At 38.6% G+C, this 24,003-nt stretch overlaps 1 protein-coding gene across 1 annotated transcript; it reads right to left on the reverse strand.

Moving 5' to 3' along the window:
- Positions 1-161: 161 nt before the first annotated feature.
- Positions 162-23,821, reverse strand: APPL1 (adaptor protein, phosphotyrosine interacting with PH domain and leucine zipper 1). The gene is made up of 22 exons (XM_058031739.1): positions 23,711-23,821; positions 19,387-19,485; positions 18,850-18,909; positions 18,047-18,118; positions 17,181-17,268; positions 15,595-15,636; positions 14,737-14,795; positions 14,149-14,295; positions 13,845-13,927; positions 13,585-13,743; positions 12,642-12,830; positions 12,117-12,159; positions 11,440-11,496; positions 10,819-10,910; positions 10,073-10,255; positions 7,614-7,663; positions 7,065-7,239; positions 6,925-6,961; positions 5,765-5,911; positions 5,537-5,587; positions 5,094-5,183; positions 162-4,903 (listed from the first exon to the last, which is right to left on the reverse strand). The coding sequence occupies exons 1-22, from the start codon at positions 23,762-23,764 to the stop codon at positions 4,754-4,756; spliced, it is 2,127 nt and encodes a 708-aa protein (XP_057887722.1). The 5' UTR covers positions 23,765-23,821; the 3' UTR covers positions 162-4,753.
- Between the last annotated feature and the right edge of the window lie 182 nt (positions 23,822-24,003).

Here is a 24,003-nt window from a genome sequence, read left to right on the forward strand (position 1 = left end):
TATAAAAATTAAGAGAACTGAGCTACACTTGACTACCTGCATGTCAGAACTCATTTTAATGGAAGGGAACACATCCTGTCACCAGTAATGGGACTTCCTCAAAGTCAGTATGATGAACAATGCAGGAGGCTTTTGCATCAGTACAAGTCTCACCCAGAAAGTTACTATAGTAAGCTTTTATTTAAAATATAAAACGCTGACTGGAGCCCTGGTACAATAGGGTTACTATCCATGTTTCCAAGATTAAGACACAACAATCAGAGTTGACATAAATATGCCATTGGTTGTTCTTAATACAGCTATTCAGGGAAAATGTGCAAGTCAGTCTCAAACACTGCAAAAATCACTTACACTTCACCAGAACAGGACCAATCCAGAACACCATCATAAGAATTTGACCACTCAACTCTATTATAAAAATGACCAGAAAGGTTGTACAAAATCCTCGGCTTGCAATATAAACTTCGTTAGGGATACAAGTGCATTCACAATGATACACTGACTTACTCTTGTCATGACAACTTAGATACCACTGTGGCAGGGAAAAAAATGCCAACTTAGTGCTTAAATAAAACAAGAAGCCTTGGGGACTAATTATCTTGCAAGAATTTTTGTAATATAGAGCAAGAGAAAGAATATAAAGTATCAGCTTTTGCTGTTACACCAGACAATATCTCTACTCAATTCACTAAGCAGTGGCAGTTTTCTTTTTCTAGGTGAACTATTTCCTAAATAATAAGAGACTATATTGTAGCATGGTTTTCACCATTGGCTTGTCCCAAATGCTGTGCAACTAGTTAATCAGTATTTACCTTAAGCATAGACAGAATTTACCCTAAACAGTCAAATTTATTTCTCTATATCCATGTATGTCAATTACATCTTCATAAATAGCATCAGCTGTTTCACAGTTTTCAGCTCTGTGTTTACATCCACATAAAGAGGAAATCTGACAGCCCTTTAGAAGGGGAATGTTTCTTAACTCTGAAATATTACTTCACTGTTAGACAGTAAACTGTCTTGATACAATTTCAAACTCAAACAGATTAAGGGAGTAAGACTATGACATGCAGCTGACTTTTCACTACCTGATCATATCCAGTTAGATATGTTTTAGTAGTTCATGACTTTGACCTTGTCCTCTGGTTTGGACTTGGCCAAATCTAGCAGTGAGCACAGAGGAGTGCCAGCTATCTGTAATGCAATAAAATGCATACCCATAAGCACACCTGATATATTTGGATATTCATGCCATTACATACACAAAGAATGTATGTAGCTTAAACAGATGACAGCAAGACTGGTTTGGTCTGCAGTGTATAGATCTAAATGGTGTCATGAACTTCATATCCTCTTACTTAAGGGATAATTGGCAGTAATTATGAGGCTGCAATTAGCAACAGTCCTGAACAATACTGCCAATTCAGTACCTACATGAAGTCACTTCAAAATCATGGACTTGAAAGAATATTTTCAGGAGTGACTGAAGTAGTAGTAGATGCACATGAAGCAAACTACAGCTTCAGCCAAAGGTGCTTGAAAGATCACTTTGTGAATAAAAGGCAGTAGGAAATAATAAACAGGAGAGTTTCTCCTGTAAATTAGTAAAGGAAACCATTTAGTAATTTAGTTGCAATAATAAAATACTCTGGTGGTGAAATTCTACCACAGCAGTTCCCAGCAGACCATGAGGTGTTCCTACTAAGTGTTATATACTCTCATGGAAAATACCAAGCATCATTCTGATTTTTTTCAACAAAGTTGTTTTCTAATGAAGTAGTTCTAAACCTTATAGGAAAAAAGATCATGTATGAAACCTCAGCATCTGTTTTTGCCTTGAAATAGTTCTAATTACAACCTGTGTGATCCTCCCTAGGCAAAGCTCAGTCATTCTCACTCCCCTAATAACTCCATTACCTTTCCTGTCTGGCTTCCCCAGCTCTGCAGACATCCCTTTGCTCTTGCAGCTTTCATCATTACCCCAGATGCTTTTGTACTTTCTTGCTCATTTTGCACCAGTGAAACTCCCCTAAATGGGCAAACAACCCACCATTTCATTCATGCATTTCAATCTTTTAGTGGTTAAGATGAGAATCATCCAACAGAAGTGAAATATATTTTACTCCTACTGTGTCTGTTTTAGAAAGCTATGTTTAATAGCATATATGGAAAGCTTGAAAAGCAAATGGAGTAATTCCAATATTTATTGCTAAATCCAAAAAAAATCACCTGTCAACTTTATCAGCCTTTCTTCATCATCTTTGCACATTTATATCTATATGAGTAATGATAGTTTTTGAAAAGAATACAGTATTTCTATTTTCTGACATTTCTTCAATAAGGCTAATGCAAAACAGGCTGCATATCAGAAATGCTTTTTCATGAGAGTGCTTGTCTATTATCTGTCCTCCCTCTGGAGCCTGGGCTACTGCAGCTCCAGTGCTTAACACAATTAGTCCTTCTCTGACAAGCTGAGGACTGGATTCTAGACACTAGAGATCACTGATTTCATTAGCTCCCTGTGCTGTTTCCAAACTGCTTCATCCTCAGTAAATACTTGAGAAAGATACAAGTAAGACACAGGAACCTTGAGCTACCCTGTGATATTATTTTATAGAAAACAAATATCAGTAAATAAAAACAAACATAAACAAACACGAACTGGAATAATTTGCAGAGACAAACTGCCTTGCCACTCTCTGTAAGCCTTGATTTAAGCACAAAAAGAGAAAAAATTGGATTTAGTGCCTCTCTGTACATTTTTGTTGTCAAGAATAAAAAATAGTCTCTTAAAAATGGGAGCTGAGATTGGAAGCCTAGATATGAAATAAAAATGCCACTGTCTTTTACAAGAAGCCTCAGGTTGGTGTGGTCCATGTGAAACTGTGCCAGCTAAATCCAGCCACAGGGCAATACTATGTGACCTAACTGGGCAACAGCAAAAGCAGATATTTCTACAAGTGACTGGCTACTATGGGGATGAAAATCACACTGGAAGAGGATCTGGTTACTAACTCAGGTAGAGAACCTGGCAGCTCTCTGTTCCTCAGCCTCCTCCCCTCCTTTTTCAAGGCAGAGCCCTTTGGTGGCTGCTCAAGTCCCTGTGGTGTGCTCTGGTGTAAAACCTCTGCCCAGAGCTTCTGCAGCTCCAGCTGCCTGTGCTCCTGCCCAGGCACTGCTGCCCTTCTCTCCTGTCACAGGAGCTGAGGCCACCAACTCCTGCACACAAAGTCACAGCACCAAGGGCAGGAGGAGGCTTTGGCCAATGCAGGGCACTCCCAGGAGTCAGAAGAGCCCTCTGAGCACCTACAGCCATCCAGCAGACACGACCTGAGATTCCTCACTGACTTTATCAGCACTGAACAGCTCCAGCCAGGAAGGGCTGGGCCACCACCAGCTGCTGAGGAGATACTCTGAAAATTGCTTCCATTCCTGAACACCAGAAATGCCCTGCAATGAACTGTAAATCACTCATAACTGTTATATTATAACTTGGAATATAAGTATATTCTCTTCTCTCTACATATCCTGTTATTTTCATGCCACTATTAGAGAGCTATCTTCTTTTCCTCTGGATTTTAATATTTATAGTAATTAGTGCAAAAATAAATATTTCTCTTCAAACAAGATTTCTCTTCTGGTTCAAAAGGTGAATGCACATCTAATACTATACAAAATAAATATTACACAGGGTGTGGAATATGGAGTGCAGATTACAAGCTGTAAACAGACATCACTTTGAAAAATGCTTTCCAGAACTGACTGTAGGATGTAGGATTGGTATCATCTCTTTAGAACTGGTAAATTCTGTTTGCAAAATCATAAAAAGACTAAAGAGCCTCAACTTATTTCCAGTAGATGTAGTATTAGCAGCAAGGCATTTACATATGCAGAAGATTTTCATATGATGGAATTCAAGATCTTCCTGCAACTCTAAGCGTGTTTTATAAAAATGAACTCAAAGGTTTACAGCTTTTTATTCCAAGTACTGGGGAAAAACCAAGAACATGGCACTTGTGCTACAAGGCTATATACATGAATTATCATTTGGTGAGGAATGCTTTTCCTCATGCAACAAAGTTCAACTGCATCTCATCAGCTCTTATCTAGGTCTGACAGTATCTTTTTCTCCTGTTGAAATAAGTTTTTTTGGCATTGTATTCACCAAAATAAAAGAAAGCAAGACAGTATCATACTGTGCAAAATGAAACAAAAAAGATCCTTCTGTTTAGAACTATTGCACATCTGACTGATGTTAAAGGGGATCCTTCTTTCTAAATCTAGGAACAGGTATGTGCAACAAACTGGGTAAAGCTTAGCGCTGTCTTATTTGGACATCCACTTTTGTTTCCAGCAAGGTGTTCTCCCTACTGCAGTGTAAAGAACAAATTTCAGTGTTACTGCTGAAGGCCAATGGGTTTTCAGTTTTGCTTCCAAAGCAGTCAATTGCACAGAGCTAAGTGGGGAAATCACCCACATTTTTTTCCCATACTGCAGAGAAGCCTTGAGAAAACATATGTTTGTAATCAACATGGCAGCATCACCTGCTTCATCTGGCATACAAGAGAAATTATACTGACAGGACATAGGAATCACTCAACTGAGAAAGAAAAATCAAGGCATAACAGGGTCTATATATTGTGAAGTCTTTTCTATAACCTGACAGACCCTCCACCTACATTTCACCTCTTGTAGAACTTGTGCCATTTCACCAGATATATTGATGATTCCAATTTTAATGAAGCAAGCAACCTTAGGCTTCAGATTCTCTCTTCTTCTTTCCGTCTTCTCCTAAATCACTGTCTTCTGACTGGCTGCTGCTAAGGACTACAAACTGTCCTTCTGTGCTGCTCTGGTTGGATCTGCTGGAAGCTGCTATCAACCGGCTCTGCTCCTCCAAGTCCTGCATTGAGAAGAGGGGTTGGGAAATCAGAAAGAGAGTATTACCCTTAAAGCCATCTGCAATGGACACAGGATACCATTATTACAATTTCTAATGATCTATCAATACTATCAGTGGACAGCTTTGGACAAAACTGCAAAAGAAAGTAAGTAGAAAAAACCTAATGTTAAGAAATAATGATGAAAGGTACCTTCTCAATTTGCTTTTGTTTATTCAGTTCTTTTTGCTGTTTCTCTTTGACTCTATCTATTTCCTTCTGCTTTTCTGAGGCTTTTCGATCCTAAAGAGAAAAATATAAATAAAGTCAGTAACAACAGCCTGGGATGTTTGGGACACTACTGACTGATACGAGCTTGCTCAGGACTGTGACTTCACTGTTTTGAATATTCTGTTTTTAAAGGACTGGTATGGTTGTTAAAAGTGGCAAAATTAATCCTATATTGAATATTGTTCTACAGTGGATATTGGTCAGTCTTTTCTTTTGAATTTAAATTCTAAGAAAAAAGTCCCTTAAAATATACAACAGTATTGCTGCATCTAGAGGCATCTTGCAGAATATAATCTATTACACATAATTATATATACCCCCTTCCTTCCATTCCCCAGCATCCTTTGCCCCAAAAAGATTCTTACCAGTTCTGCATGTAAAGCTATCTGTTTGGCCAATCCAACAGAGTCACAAATCTAAACACAAAACAGATGGAAATAATTAAAAATGCCTTTAAATTTCAGCCAGCATCCCAAATTAAATACAACAGCACAATAAAGAGTTTGCAGGCTCTTAAAATGACAGGTTTGAATGGATCTAGCATCTTGGAATCCATATTCACAACTGATACAAGGCACAACCATCACCAATACCTTTTCCCCTTCATTATTTGACTCAAATATGTAGCAGATGGAGGTCTGGCGGCTCTCCACTCTCCCTCCTGAGGTTCTGAGCACAAATCCAAACAGACGCTTGTTCTCCTGGTGTGTGGCATACAGCACTACATTGGGCAAAGGGAACTGCCAAAAGGATCAGACAGGGACAGATTAAAACTGACTCCAAAGATTTGCCACACGAGATTTCAATACACTGCATATTAATTAATGCACACCCACAGCACAAGAAGTTACCCAAACAAATGTAATTACGAAGCACAAACAGATTAGACAGCAAGGACTAAATTATTCCAAAGACAAGGAAATGTCAAAAAACAGACTCCATGAAAGAAAAAGAAAAGGGACTACATTTGCAGTATGACTCAGTCATCTTCCTAAAAGTGCATACAGTCCTGTTTTATTTTGTTTTAATCATTCATTATAGTTACATTTGTGACTAAGCTTTCAATATTTAGTTTAATGTAAAGGCACCACTTCTCAAAAACCTTTACTGCAATTAGCTCAGTTCTCCTAATTATATAAGCAAGAAAAAAAACCCATCCCCTCATTAGTTTGTTACAAGAAAACGGTTTTGCATTCTTATTCCTAAAAGAGGTTGGACTTCAAATTATCTTTTTAAGACTCATCAAACAATAAACTTAAAAATTCTGAGAGTCCCTACCAGAGCTGCTCTGAACTGAAAGGATGAGTTTTCCTGGAATTAGATGTGTGCATTTAGTATATGGGACATACCCTCACTTGATGTACCTCACTTGTAAAAGGTGACAGCCTTGGAGCATTTTTGAACTTAATGTCAAAACATTAAAAACAAAACCTCAAAAGAAAACAGAGAAACCAAACAGCAAACAAACCCTCTTGGACTTCAGAACTAATGTGACTCCATCATTAGTCTTCTCTCTTCACTATTTTACCCTCTCAGATCACAGGGAGTCTCAAAAGCCAATCTGACCTATTGAAATCACTCCCCTGAACCTGATTTGGAAATGTTTCTAAATGTCTGCATTGGTCTCCTAGCACTGGAAATAGGGCTGGAAATCTCATGCTATGAGTGATTTTTGCTATCATCTAACAATAATATTTTTCAGGTAAAAGAATTACATTGCTGGGTATTTATCTTAAAATGGAAAGTTACTTACTCGTAGTCTTGTAACTTGTGTCTGTGGATCAATTAACCTAAAAATTTGTTTTTAAAGACAAACCAGAAAGTAAATTTTACCAAGGTGAAAGAAAATCATTCCATAAATAAACATCAGTAGAAGTCAGGAAGCAAACCTACTTTAAACAGTCACAAGTGACTAACAAGTGTGACTCTGTCATCCTGAAGACGTTGTGGATGGCGCGAGCTGCGAGTATCTGACGCATTGTCTCATAAACAACGTCTGGGCTTTCATCACACCTCACTTCCATAGAGCCAAGGAATCTCACAATAAATAACTGATGAAGAATTGAATCTAAGAAAGAAGAAAAGTATTGAAAAAAATTCCACTTTGGGTTTCCCATTCAAAACCAAAGGTGGATTGCAGTCAGGAAAACTCCAAGCTCCTCCTAACTTGGAAAGAGATTGCTCCTACTTAGCAATTAGAGGTGCAGTTACTACACAGCACATCACACATCTTTGCATTTGGTAATGAATACAAAAGATGCAATGAATCACTTTTACAGCAGATTTTCAGACAGTAGTTTGATTTAACTTTACTAATCAAATACCTTGCAATGTAATTAAGCATTTTAAAACTGGTATTAAATTAGAAGAGAGATGCTAGAGATGAAAACAGAACTGTCAAAACTTAGTTTTATTTTGCATTGAAGTGAAATTTTGTTTTACCTTCTGTTTCAGGTTTTGAGCCTCCAGATTCCCCGAAAGGATTTGTGCGTCTATCAGAGAATGAAAACATTAAAGCAGGAGTCAGATTGAAGGAACCACCCATGGACAGTGCAGTAGTCTCATGCTGTGTCAGATACCAACATGTAGTGAGTTCACAAACTTGTCATCTGGAGGAATAATGTTTCATGAGCCATAAGGAGAAGCAATTCTATCAGGAGTGAGACATAACTTGCTGTCTTTGAGGGCCCACATCATGGGGAAAATACCAGACATTATTGTCCTATTGCTGCCACAGAAAGTTTTGCTCACTTTTTTTTTTAATATTTGAATTAAGCCCAAACCAAAACCTTGGTAATGTTTGAAAATGTAAGTTTTAGGGAATGAAATTTCTCAGAACAGCTTCAGGAAGCACAGCCAAAAACCAGGCCCCTGCAGTACTCCGTAAGAACACCCACTTCTCATCACTGTCAAGGTGTTGAATTACTTACTCAAGAGAAGCCCCTGGGTATGTTTCAAATGCAGCTTTCTCAAAACATCACTGGGGTTTTACTCCTAGAGAGTCAAGAGAAATGTGGCTATTTCTGGCTCTCAGAGACAGAATTACTATCAGTTACAGAGAAAAGTGAAAATACTCTAGGCTTCCAAGTCTGCATTTTTCAAAAACAGTAAAGGAATAAGCACAGGAAATGGGGACATTTTATTTAAAATATGTAGAGGAAATGACTCATTCTCTCTGGATGATTGATAGTAAAAGCTATTGGCAAGCAGTCAATATAGCTCAAATTAGGTTTTTTATGGGATTAATGAAAGTGTTACCTCAATACTTAGTGCTCTAAAAACAAATTTCAGAACTGTAAGAAAAAAAAAATTGTTCAGTTACACATACTGACTGCCAGTTTATGTTATCAATTATCAGAAATGTTTTAACTAAGAGATGTCTGGTTTAAAGTATTAAATTTTTCTAGATTGAAGCCAAGATGGCATTGCTACAATGTTAAGATAACACGAACTCAATCAAGACCCATCTCATTAAAGGCTGACCTGTGTAATTATAGTAAAAGCGAATTCTTTCTACCAGCATCTTGTATTGCTCAGACTTTTCTTGTTGTTTAATATTAAACTGGAACAGTAAATGCAAAATCTCACAGGATCTCTCAAAAGGCAAAAATAAAACTTAAATATATGTCATCAGTATCAGAAACCAAGAAAAGAAAAACCATGTTTAATATCAAACATGTTACCTATCTGTACAAACACTGCAGTTCTTTATTGAAGACCATGGTTAATTGAAAATACTGAGCTCAACTCTTATCGTTTCTGCCATGAAAAATATTATTTTCTAAACAAGAATTATAACTGATGACATCACAGAATATTGTGAGTTGGAAGGGACACCCAAGGGTTATTGGGTCCAACTCTGCAGTGAATGGCCCATACAGGGACTGAACCCACAGCCTTGGTTACTGACACCCGGCTCTGACCCACTGAGCTGGACCAGGCTACCACAGGAGTTCAGCTAAGCTTAAACTCTCCACCTCCTGCAATACAGTTCAAGTCTATTTTAAATCACTGTATTCTGAAGGATCTAGTTGGCCACCTGCTTATCTTGCTATACCAAGCAACAATAAAAAGAAAACTGAAAAAAAAAGAAAAAATATTTGTGTATATAAAATTTCAACTCTTACATCTGTGAGATGCAATTCAAAATACAAATATTTTCCTAGAGGCAGGGGGATACAACCCATTTTTGTGACAAGAATCACATCAATTAGTTTTCATCTCTTTGGCTGTTTTTGTTGTTGTTAAGAACAGCTGGATCTGCAAATACATTTTGTTCATATCTGAATTCTACAGATACAGCTCTAGAAATGCAGTGATGATTTACAGGTCTTTGGTTTTTAGTACATCTCCCACTAAAATACAATAACAAGTAGGAGAAAATGCTTTTATGTTTTGGATGAGCTCTTAAGATGATTTTAAGTTGTCCATAAGTGGAATTACTCCAGAAGCCTAGACCATTTTCACTCACCTTTCAGCTTAAGAGGAGTCATCGTATGCCATCATCACCTGGAGGCAGGGCTACCAAATTTCTCTTGAGTTTCCAAGAGGAAATAACCCAAGCTGCTGAGTGAGCAAGCAATAGGAAAGGAAAATACTTTGTGAAACTAAAAGTTTAAAATAATTCAATAAATAAAAGCATTGGCTGTTAAAGCAAGAAAAGCTGCTGCAAAATAGAAAACCTTGACTCTAGTGATGTAATTAAGCCTTTTTTTACAAATCCATCTAACAGTTTAACAAATTGTTTTGCTCCGCTGGCCACTGCAAAATTTGTGACATCAGTCAGGAAAAATGCAATGTGTGTGCTGGAGCTGCATCTTAAATGTGGTTTTCTTATTTGTTGGGTTTTGAATTAGTAACATGAACTTTAGGGATTTTTTCCTTCTCTCTCCATTTCCTACCTGCCCGATTGCCCTGATGACTTTGCTTGGCCAGGCAGATCTTCACTGACTGGAGATATGATGTCAAACTGGATGGGAGTGTCAGGGGCAACGAGGGAATCCAAGGAAAGGGCTGAGAGAGCTGCTGAGTCAGAGCCCAGGGACCCTGAGCTGCTGGTACGAGCTGCAGGAGGACGAGACTGCCTGCAACAAAACCAGAAAGGCAAAGTCAGGGTGTATGAACTCAGGCTGGTTGATAATGAATTAAACCACAGGGGACACCAATACAATATTTGAGAACTGAGATGTGAAACAAAACAAAAACTAAAAACCTGAAGATTGGGGTATAGCAAACAAATCTACGTGCCTAGTCAAATTTAAGTTACTAGTTCCATTAATAATTGCATCAGATTGATTTAACATCAATATATAATCACATATTAAGTATAATAAAACCTGAGGTCTGCTTCCAGGAATTGGACACATCAAGAAAAATCTCATCGTGAAATCACACAACAAAACAGCTGTGATGAAACCAACCAAAGTGTCCACCAGCTGGCATCGGGATTACTTGTGACAATGGATGCTCAGCAGTGCTTCAGCAGTGAAAGGTGTGTTCAGGAAATTTTCCTCTGGCCTATCAAAGATTTAGTTCCGATCACAAAAATATTTGTAGGTTTGTTAGGCTTTTTTTTTTTCCCTGGAACTTTATCCAGGATTTTCTTTTTCTACGTGCACTTCAAATGGCCTCTGGTTGCTTCACTTACACAGTTGGCCTCAGGCTCTCGTGCCTCTGCTGAAAGGAAGGGGAAGGAGTGACAGCCTCCAGAGCTGACTGGTTCACACGGGCAGCAATCTCCTGCAGAGATGGCAAACAAGAACTCAAAACACTTTTCCCAAAATAAACTTTCAGATTTTATTTGTATGTAATTGGGAGGAGTTATAAACTCAACCCTGCATGAGAATCTTGCATTCCTAAATTTTCGCCAACACACCTGCAGCATTTTCTTCCAACTTTTCTTCAAACACATAACCTGATGAACTTTCTCAATTTAAATGAACACATTGGCCTTAAAATACTGCCAATGTTAGTACAAGGCAGCAATAGAGAAAAGCTCCAATGATAACTCTGGCAAAAGAAGCAAATGTAGCCAGGAAAACAAAAGAAAAATCTTATTTGAGAAATGCAGCCCTCAACTGGGAACTAAAACCCATGAAGACACACTTTATATATAGATACATGCTCTGTTATAAAACAGTTTTTTATTGGGGCAATTCCTCTACTTTAGTAAGCAAAAATCGTGATGTAAGTTTTTATCAATATGAATTTACTCTATAAATATAAATGTTTACATATTACTCATAAATATAAATTTTAGTAGAGTTACCTCAGGGTTTTCACTTAGATATATCTGCTTAGATATGTTGTTTATGGTGCATATCCACTGAAAAAGAGGAAGAAAAAAACCCAAATTAATCAGTTATGTCTTCTAAACAATTTTGATTGAATACCTGAGTTGATGTTTCATCACTTTTTCTACTTTCTTGGTAAATTCAGGTAGACAAATATTGGGCACACACAGCTTGTCATTAAATTCACTGCCACCTGCATACTGCACCTTACACTTTTAGATTTTACTCACAAAAATAACTTTAGTCATACTAAAACTAAAGAAAGCTTAAATCACGACTCCAAAGAACTTGAAAAAAACTCATCAGGATTCTCTGTTCTTTATTCTGTGCTGCAGAGGACATTGTTTCCTCAAGACATTATAAAAACTCAATTTGGCTTTTGTGGAATTGGTCATGAATTGCATTTGCAAGCTAGAATCTACTTTCTCTCTCTGCTCTGCAAAACCATTTGCTCCTATTCCTGGCTTTTCAACTTTTATCTGAAGGAGGAAGCTAATAGGAACACTAAGATAAACAAAGTGTTACTAACAAAGATATTTTATTAATAAGTAGAAACAGAAAAAAATATGCAGTATCCAGCCATGGTTAGGAATGTATTCTTTGTGTGCAGCAAAGAATCACTGGGCTCCATGCACACCTCCTATAAGCTTACCTCTTCATAATCTTTTTTACTTTCTGCCTGTAAGATTGAAGACCTGAAAGAGGAGAATGGAAAACAGTTTTGGGTAAGTAAAATGCCTCACTAATACAGTTAGCCAAGAAATTACATTTTCATATTTACACACTAAACAAATTATAAAAGGCTGAAGATTGATTGTGCTGAGTGCAGTTCAACATTTAATTAGGATGGGGAGGAACCCATGCTTTCCTTTTAACAGGAAACAGAAAAGGAACACAATTCTAATTGAGTCCATGTAACACTTAAGTATTCACAAAATGCAGTAATATGTGATTGTCAACTAATTACCATAATCTTATTTTGAAATACTACTCAGCTACATTATAGAGTTTATAAACAAAAATCCAGTTAACACTGTTAAAAGAATATCCCAGATTTTGCTTCTAAATATCCACAGAATATATCAAGTTAACATCTGGCCAAAGGCAGACCATCCTTCTTTTCCTAATTAGTGACTCCAGTGTTTGTGACAGGAGGCAGCAGTGCAGGAGCACTCACTTTTTGCCATCAAAGGACGTTATCTGGAAGCAGTACCGCCTGTCCTCACAGTCCACAGCCATCACAGAGCAATTGTCTATGTCCATCACAAGGCCCCCAGCCACATCTCCTCTTGCCTGGCTCATCAGGTTTCCACCTTGAGTGAAGTAAAACTGTCTCTCCCAGCTGGAGGACACCAGCCCTGTCTTACTGAAAAATAAAAACCAGTCCTCAGTTAGCCTCCCTTTTTGCTCAGACACTATAATGTTAGCTGCTGTAATTGTGTTCTAATGCAGAAATTAATGCCTCCTTCAGTAAGTATTTTACTTAAATGTTGTTGAAAAGTAATCAACTTTTTTTTTAATTCTTTGGAGCTTATTATATAAATTACAGTAAAAAATTTAAATGCTACAATTTATTTTTAGTAGCTGTGAAAAACAGCTGTGGTACTTCCTTAGAGGCACAGCTCCCTCCTGTGGACAATGAGCCACTGCTGCATGGAATCCAGAAGCTCCTTCCAAGGGTATTTTGGTTAACAGGGTGGTTTTTGCCTTTTTTAGATCAAAATTACAATGTTTTATTAGTAATTTGAATCCCAAAGCTTTAACAGACACTTCCAGAACAATCCTAATAGACGGAATCTTGTTACTTCCCAATTAGGATGCAGAGAAATTACACTCTCAAACCTTTTTTTTTTTTAAATTGTGAAAATTCAGGCAAAATTAGACTATAATCAGGATAATTATGCTTTGCACCTGAATGACATTTTATCAGTGTAGCAATGAATTTAACACCAACTAGGTGAAGAAGTCCAAAGAAAGAAACAGAATAGCTCTTATATGACTTATTCAACTACATATATAAAACCAGCATAGCTAACATCTTAAAAAAATTTCCAGCTTCTTTAGCTTTGCTTTCCCAAAATTAAATACTCTGGAATTTTTAAATAACAAGTTACTCTTACTTTCTTGCATTGAGATAGCCAGCTTTCCTTGTTAGATTCCTATGGGCAGGAAATTTGGTAGGATCAGGATCAGGCAAATACAGTGGATCACTGGCTACTTCCAAGTCCTCTATAGTTTGTTGCATGTTTTCTACTTCACAATCCATCTCCCTGCGAACACTAAGATAAAAATGTGTTATTAGCAAAGATAATTTATGAATAAGTAGAAACAGAAAAAAATAATCTTGATAAAAGTTCAAAATTCAACAAAGCCAACTTACTTCTGTACACTTGTGCCAATATTGGTCAAAAATTCTTCCAGTTGCTCAGTAAGATTTTCTGAACCCATTTTAAAAAAGCTTATCTTTAAAGAATAAAGGAGGAAAAGGGAGAATTTAGTCATTAATAAAACTACACTTAAAATTAACAGATGAAGTCATAGGAGGTTAAAGTTTCCCAGAGAAATCTTTTTCATCCCTCATTCCCACCAAAGCCTGTTACTAAAAGCAGAAGAATGAGTGTTTTAAGGCTGCTGCTGGCACTGCAGTGACATTTGTGTCACAAGGACCTGAACAGAGAAATTACCTGAGCTTGCATGTATCCCAGCAAGGGTTCTAGCAGAGAAATCTTCTTTTTGTACTGGAGAGTGTTTAATGCACAGAAATAATGCATCATAGTCTGATGCTGTTTTTTCCTTGAAGTATATACATCTTCTGTAACTTCAGCCTTGATCTGAAGAGATACAGACAAAGGGAGGGAAAAAAAGGAATGTTTGAGATTGGCATTGATCACAAGCCCTGTGGACAGCTTCATAGCCAGCATGGAAAAAGCCACAGTCATGTTCTACCCTCTATCAGCTGCTGCATATTGTACTATTCTACTTCTCTAATTTAAACATGAGTTATGTGAAAAACATACAAATACCTGGAAAGTGTGGTTATTCCTTCACAAAAACAAACTGAATATGACATCACAATATTATTCCCAAAGCACTGTCAGTGCTACAGACAGGCATGTATTGGAGAAACCTGCTTTGCTGTCTAGACTGCTAAAAGCTATCAAATGTCACACAGAATCTGTCACACACTGTGTTCCATCATAAATATATATGAAATGAAAATTATTTCTTATCTTCTTTAAACAATCTTCATATTAAGATTTTGTTTTACAAACCTTTTCATTTTCCTTTCTTTTTGACAACCGACTGTATCTGGTAATGGCAGCATCATGGTCTAAGCAATCAAGAGAGAATTTATGATCATTTTCACAAATTAATGACTTATGAAACAGAGCAGAAAACCTTTTATATCACAGTGTTACACAGACAGCTGAATGCAAAGTTCTGTCATACTAACACCTTTAGGAATAGTTCTTGTCTGTTTATAATCACATCACTGCAACAAATACTTGGGCTGAAGAAAAATTCTAACCAGATGCAAATGTTGCCAAATTCTTACAAAGTTCCCTAAACATCCACTATTGTTCAAAGAAGAACTATCCATTAAGTAGAGAAATTTTACATTATGAAAACCTGTATCTATTATTTTTTGCTTCTAAAGCAATTAAACAATTTTCACTGAGAGAAGTAGAATATTATTTAAATAATAATTTCTCAATATGGATATATTAGAGGCAGCTAAAAAAAATAACTTATGAAAATAGGGAAGAGAACTATGAAATTAATTTTAGGAAAGTAATTTTTTTTTATTGATCTGGTCCTGTCTTTAAGAAGCAAGCTAGCACCTTACTCTTTTTGTGATTTTGATGTCATAATCCTACATTATTTAATAATCATACATACACTTAAGGTTTTGTAAAAAAACCCTTTCAATTTGCCTTAATGCTTCAGTACACAGAGCAGAGATTTACAGGTGAACCAGGAAAGTTGAGTGCCCAAGTATCACTCAGAAGAATTACACCTTAATTAGTTACTCTAAGCCTACAGGCTTAACTCCACTATTTAAGGACAAATAATAATCTACAATAACACTTGTCTTGTAATATTGATGAGATTAAGTACTTTACACTTACCATTGCTTGCAATTTGGAAAACTTCTTTTAGAGTTAATATCTCTAAAAAAAAACAACATATCACAATTTAAGTTGTTATTAGTGTAGCATTCATGTATTACAGTTTCTCATGTAATGTTCACTACTGAGCAATTGAAGGGAACACCCTGTACCATACTGAGCTACCAGCACAGGCACTCCATGGCCAGGGAAATCTGCTCTGCCTGGGGCCTGAGGATCATTTCTGTGCTTACCAAAAAAACCCCCAAAACTGTACTGTAATACTGTAAGGAGGAATTCCTTTTCAAAAGTCTTTGAAAGTCATCGTCATCACTGCACCTGCAGTTCCACTCTGGGTTCTGGTTTGAGCTGGGGAAATGCAAGCATGGGAGATGGGCAGTATCAAATCAGCTAGCTAAAATCAGCTCAGTTCCAGCTGGTTATTGCCTCACTGTGCCAAGAACTGGAACCAGTACAACACCTTACACCTGCTATGATCTTGGCTGTGGTTTGTGCCATATTACAATACAAACCAGCAGAGAGCCATAATCAACTTTATGGTAAAGCAAATACAAAAAAAAACCTGTCCAGGAAGTGCCTGTGAAGCCCATACAGAAGTGTAGGGTCATTACAAACTGCACCAGCTGGTGCCTAAACCTTACAGTGGGAAAATGCAATTTGCAATTATTGCCTCAGGAATGCCTCTTCAGTAAGTACTAACAGGAGACTTTTCAGGTCCTGAGAAGCAATATCAGCCTTGGAATAGTCATGCTCACAAAAAAACCCAACCAAACCATAATCTTTTCAATCCATAATTTTGCTGTGACCTAATGCCAAAGAAGTATTTTCCAAGATTCATGAAGAGTTGGAAGACTTATGAAAGACTTGTAATTTTTATTTCAATTTAGACTTTATAGATATTCATGTCTTAGGTATACCCACTCTAGAACGCTCACAATAGGGATATTTAAGTTACTTGGGCTTTAATTCTTATAATTTCTACTTGGAAGCCCATTTGCCACAGCAGTCTGTTCACTCCAGTATCTTTAATAAAATCTATCATCATCACACAGATGTTATTTTATCCAGGCACAAGTACAATTATTACAAAAGTAAGAAGCTGGAAGCACCTTATGTCTGCACCTAAGAAGTCCCCTGTGCTACCAGCAGAGCTGAATAACCACACTACTAAATCTCAATATGGTAAGTACTACAACTTTGGCACTCTGCCTTTTGAGCTTAGTCCAGCAATTATACAGATGTCATGATCTGATATACAAATCTTTCCTGAAAATGCAAATTATCTGAAAATTCTTCTTTCCTAACATTTTTGAGCAGCTGCTAATTGTTCATCTTGAATAGAAGATAAGTGCTTCCCTAATGTAAGTAATATTTTTGTTGCAACAAGAGTAATGTTAAGTTCAACTGTAATACTCTCATAAACAGAAATAACTTACTTTGCTTTTTTAAATTGGGAGATGCATACTTTTGAGAGCTGAAAAATAAGTGGTGTATTCTATTTAGTGAAACAAGAGCTATGAAGATGAAATGCTATGTTTTTATTGTTGCTGCTGTTGAAAAAAACAGTATTTGGTCAAGTCCTCTACCTTTTAGATCCCTTTCTTTAAACTGGGTAATAGGAAACATCATTGCATCTGCAAGCTGAGTTGAAAGTACTGCATGGCAAGAGCTGAGCTGAAAAAGACAAAAGAAGAAAATCTTAGGAAAGCAGTGCTGAGACCAAATCAAACCACAATAGGTGGACATCAATGTCACTCAAGGATGGCATGTACAACTCAAACACATTTTTGTATGTTCCTTTTTTTGCAGCTACTTTTTTCTAGGTTCCAGATCTCATCATCAGTTTTTTATAGAAAACTTTTAGAGTTTAGTTTTTTTCTGAACTTTTCCAAGCTACTGGATCATGTCCAAGACCAGGTGCATCCATCCTGACTAGTCTGTTTATTTGTCCAGTTTCCCTCCAGCTACATCACAGCCCATCTTTCACAGCTCACAGAGGTAGAACAGAATGTGAACCTCCTCCTAAAATGGTGTTTAAGTGAGGAGAGGTATCATAACAAAAATCCTGATTCAGCTCTTAATGGTGCTCAGTTGTGTGTCCTGTGAGTCAGTATCCAAAAGAGAGACAGCAGGAAGGTCCTGTGTCAGTCAGGTACTGAAATCAGGCACACAGACACCCTTGTGTACATAGCTGCTAAGTGCCACTGTGTCATGGTTCTGGCTCTGTCTCTAGTAGTTAATCTGTGTTTTTTTCAGCAATGTATCCTCATTTTGCTGAATTCATTCTTTATCTTAAGGTTATGTAACTTTAAATAGATGTTGCAATATACAATTAATTGTTACCTTGTTGACAAATGAATGACATTTCTGTACCTCCTAGCTTAAAAAAGGAGTAACTAGGCAGCTGAAGTCTGTACCTGACAGCATTAGCAAAGCACATACAAGGACTTACCTCATCAATCACTTTTGCAAATTGCTGCAGAGTGGAAGTCATGACTTCATCATCTCCCCCGAGTGGAAAACGCTGAGAAGGCAAAAAGAGTTATGTGGTTTGCAGTGCCATTCACAAAACTGGATTAATCATCTCTATGAGTATATCAGGTATTCCATTATTTTAAAATATTACACAATTAAGATATACTGAAGCAGTTCACCTCATTAGGTGGAAAAGGAGGATAGGGAGCAGCAGCCTCTTAAAAGAAACAAATTTTTGTTTTTAACATTTTTAACCTCAGAAAAGGGGACCCAGCAGCAAAGCTACAAACAAAGAACCCTTCACAGTACAGGTTATGAGGGAAGAAAGTTATGGATTCCACAGTCTGTGCTTTCAGAGATGGAATTATGCTCACAGAGCAAATTATGGTTGTAATTTGGAGATTGCATTGCAATCTCTTCTCTTGGGGACTATTGATATTTAAGCACTTAAGCGTAAACAGGTTTATAAATTAAAAACAAAACAGAACTACCCTAAGCAATTCTCCAAAAAACACCTAATCCAAGAGTAAAATATTTCAAAAGCTATTAATATTCTTCATGGTAAGAGGAACTTCATTCTGGTTTAGCTGGAAGAACTAAAATAAAGGAAGTAGATTATTTTGGTAACAATTTAAACCACCACCCCACAGCAGTTCCTTTTATCTGGACCAAACCTAAATTCATTCTACACTGTGCTCTGGGAGATAAAATACCACAGAAATACACAGGATTTTGTGTACAGTATCTGACCACACACAGGCAACATGATTTATGCAGTACCTGTTTCTCATATTCCTTTAGAAGCTTTGAAGTCAGATGAGTTGCTGCACTTAATTCATTCTGATTTAAAAAAAGGGAAACATGAAAATCAATAAAAAGTCAAACAGGTCAAGTACATCTAAATTAAAAATACAGAGATTAACTCAAATTTTTAGAAAAACATACAAAAAAAGATTCTGGCATAAAAGTTATTTCTAGATGAGTGAAACATTAATATATTGTGGGTAAAAAATAACCTCCCACTTGATACATACTATTATACACACTGAGATCATTTTAGTGTGTGCAACATTTTAGAAACACTTGGGACATATATTAAAGTTACTTAGAGAACAGAGAATATAATTTCACTTGTCATAAAAAATTCTGTTGCAAAAAGAATCACAAGAATTTAGTCTTAGCACTCCCTAACATACAGAAAAGCAATCATTAATTCTTACTTGATTTCAGTTCTACATTTAAAGCATATGGAAGTTAAAAAACATGAAATGTGGTTCCAAAGCTTTACAATGCATTCAAGAATTTCATTAACCCTACCTGAGCATCATATATTCTGTGCATGGCTTGAAACAACTGATTGATGTAATTGGATATTGCAGCAGCATCTTCTTCAAACACTCCCAGCAAAGAGCGGGTCTGTAACGATCAAACAGCCAAAACACAACCATGGCAAATTAGAAGATTTTTAATATAATGGAATTTCAGACTTAAACAGCATTATTTCAGGATTCATTACTGAAAATTCTATAAACCCTCCAATAATGTTGAAGGAATGATACCTGTTGCATGCTAAAGAATCTCACAGATACTCAAGCTCAGCCCTCCTCCTGTCAGCCTCTCTCCAGGTTAATACATTTTCAGAAAGGAAAGGGCCAGGGGAGATGGACAACTGTTAAATGGTGAAACTCTGGGCAGCTACTGGGCTCACTATGGTAAATCCCTAAGGAGAAGGGTGAAGATTACTGGTATGAAACAGCTTGCCACATTTCCTCTGCACTGAGATCCAAATAAAGGCTGTCACTGTCTCATACTGTCCAACCTGAACACAGACACCTGCTGGTTGTGCTTGGACCTGTAACTTACCTGTGGAATAACCATCAATTCTGTGATCAAAAGGCTGAGGAACTACACCAAACCAAAACAAACAATACACCTGCATCTGACTGTCCTCAACATACATATTTCTCACCACTGAAAGGGAGTGAAAAGATCTGTCCTCACCCAGCTTATCAGTCTGTCTGTTCTTTAGCTGGTGTCACCCATAAGCCTGATGACTCCTGTGTGCATCACTGATGGTGCTTAACAACCTCCACCTCAAAAATCAACCTCTTTTATCCCTGGCCACCTATTAGACTAAAACTGATCTCCATCTAAGCCCAACTACCCAGGCAGTTTTACCACTCAGGTCACAGTCCATACCTCTCCCTGCTGGCCAGAAGAAGCTGCCAGGCTGTGTCAGAGTCCCTGCACAAGCCAGGGTGACTGCCATGCCCTGCTCTCCCTCCTGCCCAAGGGACTGACTCCATAACAAGGCAATCAGGTTGCTCAGGTGTAATTTGTCTGTAAGCTTAAATGAGGTGCTGACTGCATGTTCTTGCATCCTTTTGCACTTGGAAGCAAGGTTATTCCTCCTCACCATGAGGGTTTTGAATGGCTTCCTTCCACCAAAAATCCCAAAGGGGGAAAAGCAGAGGATGTACCAGTAACTCTGCACAGCCACACTGGCTTTTCTTAAAACATTGTTGGGATGCTTGGCTGTAGAAGCAGGAGCAGTGCTTGCAAGAGCCACAAAGGAAACACCTTGGCAATGTTTTAGCAAAAGGACCGTGTTTTGTTTCTAGGTTTACACCAAAATTAATGTCCAGACAGAAAATGAAAAGAATCATAAGCACATAATTGTTTTTCCCCCAAACTATGATTGTTAAACACTTGAAATTGGAAATTCTAGTTTTTAGTCTTCCCTAGGCTGTCTTGAAATTACTGAAGTCTTCAGTCCATCTTCCCTTGAAGCATGAAGGTTTTTTTCAGCTATTTCTGATGTTTTGCTTTTAATGATAATCAAAGAGGACATATTAAAACCACATAAAGTATGTTATTTAATAATTCCTTCTGACATAAGATTCTTTTATTTAAGTTGAATTAGATGCCTGGCTGTATCACAATTACTGTCTTGCTATATAATGTCTAAGTGGTATTTAAATATTAAAAAATATAATCAAACAGTATAATCAGCACAAAAATAGCTTTAATGCTGGTTCTAGTTTATAAATCAAATGGAAAGAGGTGAAGGAGAATTCAAATCTTTGCCAGGTGTGGCAACATGTGTCATCCTAACAACCTTGACTCTCCCATTAAGGCAGAGATACGCGAAAGAATGCAAAAGCAAAAAATTACATGGTACTATAACCATTGAATTATATACCCATGACCTTTAAACCTGAACATAAATAAACCTGAGCTTGGATTTTTAAAGGAGTATTATGTAAGGTTTCTGGATTATACTAACTCTTTAAAACTGAACATGGAAAAAATATCTTTATGTTTTACTTTAAAAATGTCAGTTATTGATGTCCAACCATCAAAACAACATCATACAATACTGATGGAAAGAAATTAACCTGAAACTGTAAATAAGTTATGGCAGATTTCTGCTTAGCAGAAAGTGAGAGCAATTGTTTACGTATGTTTCCAGTAAAACTCTGCATCATTTTGCATTTTCTTTAGGATTCTCTCAATCTGTGTTTGTGAACAAGCAAACAGCAAAGGACCAGGGAGAAGCTGCACAAAGAAACCCCTCATTAGAAGTGAGTGTTTTAAGCCTTCTATGCCATCAGATGGAGGCCACTGCAGGTGACAGGAGACCCAGCCTGTGCTTCCAGTCTCTTGGCTTTTTTGTTGTGCAATGCTTTGGGAATGCAAATCAGTGTGAGCAGAAACTCTCTCTAAACACACACTGAGTGTGTGTGTAATTTATGTCCTAGGTTAATAAGTAAATTGCCCTGTTTTGCATAGCAAAAGACTATGTAAACTTGGCCTTTGGTTAGGCCTGACAAGCACAGTGGTGAGATTCTGGTCCTGTGACAACAGGAAATGAATGGGTTTGACATTTTTGAAAAGCCTTTCCTTCCTCAGACACAGAATAAGTTTGAGATGATGTTTATGTACCTACAGTCAGTGTCTGAAACTCAAACTGCAGGCCATGGTGCAGCACTAAACAACCCCCCAGGCTGGTGGGCTGTGCAAAATTCAGCATGAATGTACCCAAGGCATGGCAACTCCTCCAGAGAGAGGCTTCTGCTTTCTTCAAGCAACATTTGCTGCCATTTCCACTGCACTGATTTCAAAGTAACAGAATTAACTATTGTAACAAATGGACTAACCCAACAGAACACTGAGTCCTTACTAGAGGACCTGGCTCCCAGCATTCATCTGAAAAATTGACTGAAAGATGTAAATTTTCTACCTACAAAAGACAATATTGACAAATATTTTCTACCTACAAAAGACAATATTGACAAATCCAATTACTTAAGCATCTCAAACACATTGGGCTGAATCAGTCTTTGCTTGTCTGTATCACAACTAAGCTCACATGGAAGATTCTAGAATTACAATTACATTCCAATAAGTAATATTTTTTCATGTGCTTCCCAAATATCCTCAGATGGTCCTAAATTCATGTTACATTTGACATTTTCTATAAATATGAATAGTTCTGATTTCTATACTAAGAAAAGACCTTCAAGAGATAATTTTTTAAAATCAGTATTATTACAAGACTTTCAGAATTGTTTCCCCTTCATGAGACGACAGCAGGTTTGGCCCCTGGACCGGAACCCACATTAGAGGTGAGATCTCATCTCACATTCAGCATTTGACCTATTTGGGGCACTGTCGTTATGAAATCAATTATTCCTTTGCTGCATGGCCTTCTCTTGCCTTTTTAAAGTCGTCCTTCCACTTGATACAGAATTGTTAAAGTAACTTTTAGTCACTTTAGGGGCTAAATTTCCCTTTTTAACAAGTGAAAGTTTCTCTTCCTATGACCAAGGAATTGAAACTACCAATGCACGTGCTATTGCAGCATAGAACAAATTGCTCACTATGCACCAGAACAAAGATCTTAATTCCAAAGGCTGCCATAAAAGAAAATACATTGCAAACTTTCTCCAACGTTTAAGAAATACAGTACAAGAACTTGCTACTGCCAGCAAGAGAAACTAGAGCCACAGAATAAAGCATTTCCTACTTTAGAAAGGAACTCCAGCGCACTACAGAGCACGGCTGTCACATCGGGGAGCAGCGATGCGAGGCAAGGCTCGGAGCACGGAGAGCACCGTGCGCTCCCATCCGCGCTCCGCTCTGAGCACGGTAACCTCACCCAGCCCCGCCGCCCGCACGGCTCCGCTAAACCTTAACGCGCCTTGCTGAAAATCAAAGGGAGAAAAAGGTTTGAGAGGGCAACGCGGGTTTTGTGGTCAGGACGTGTCCATATCGAGCCTGAGTGCGAAGGCGGGGGTGGGGGTCAGAGAGCGGTGCTGGTGCCAGCACTGCCCGCCAGAGGTGCCGCAGCACCCGCAGCACCCGGGCCCGGAGCCCCGGCCCGCAGCACTCCCGGGAGCGGCGGCGGGGCCAGCGGAGCTCCAAGCGGGCCTTGGCGGGGCACGGCCGGGGCGGAGAGCCCGAGCCGACACTGTGGGAGCCCGCGGGGCCGTGCGGGCAGCGTCCCCGCCGCGCTGCTGGGGCGTCACCCTCCCTCCCGCCACCGCCGCGGCTCTCGGGGCCGGGAACGGCAGGGAAACAGCGCTGGGCCCGCCAGCAGGGGCTGGGCCCGATGCGGCCTCCGCCGGGCCCGTCTCACCTGCGGGCTGTCCTCCAGCGTCTCCTCGATGGGCAGTTTATCGATGCCGGGCATGGCGGCCACCGCGCTGAGCCCCCGCGGCTCCGCTGCCCCCGCGCCGGCGCGGCCGGACCGACCCGCACCGACCCCCGCCCGCCGCGCGCCGGACGTCCCGCCCCTCTCGGGCCCCGCTTCCCCACTGGCGCGCCCGGCTTCCCCATTGGCCCGCCCGGCTTCCTCATTGGCTAGCTCTCCCCTCCCACTCGGCTGCCCATTGGCTGACGGGCCTGTCCGTTCACGCGCAGGCGCGGGGG

Source organism: Melospiza georgiana, chromosome 11 (genome assembly GCF_028018845.1).
Source record: "Melospiza georgiana isolate bMelGeo1 chromosome 11, bMelGeo1.pri, whole genome shotgun sequence".
Classification (NCBI taxonomy): Eukaryota; Metazoa; Chordata; class Aves; order Passeriformes; family Passerellidae; genus Melospiza; species Melospiza georgiana.

Bases quoted from the DNA above. Each gene is read 5' to 3' on its own strand.
- APPL1 (XM_058031739.1), bottom strand. From the start codon at position 23,764: ATGCCCGGCATCGATAAACTGCCCATCGAGGAGACGCTGGAGGACAGC. The intron at 12,160-12,641 runs GTGAGTGCTCCT...CTCCTCTTTCAG, and splicing joins ACGTCCTTTGATGGCAAAAA to GTCTTCAATCTTACAGGCAG. The intron at 4,904-5,093 runs GTACCTTTCATC...TTCTCAATGCAG, and splicing joins AACAAAAGCAAATTGAGAAG to GACTTGGAGGAGCAGAGCCG.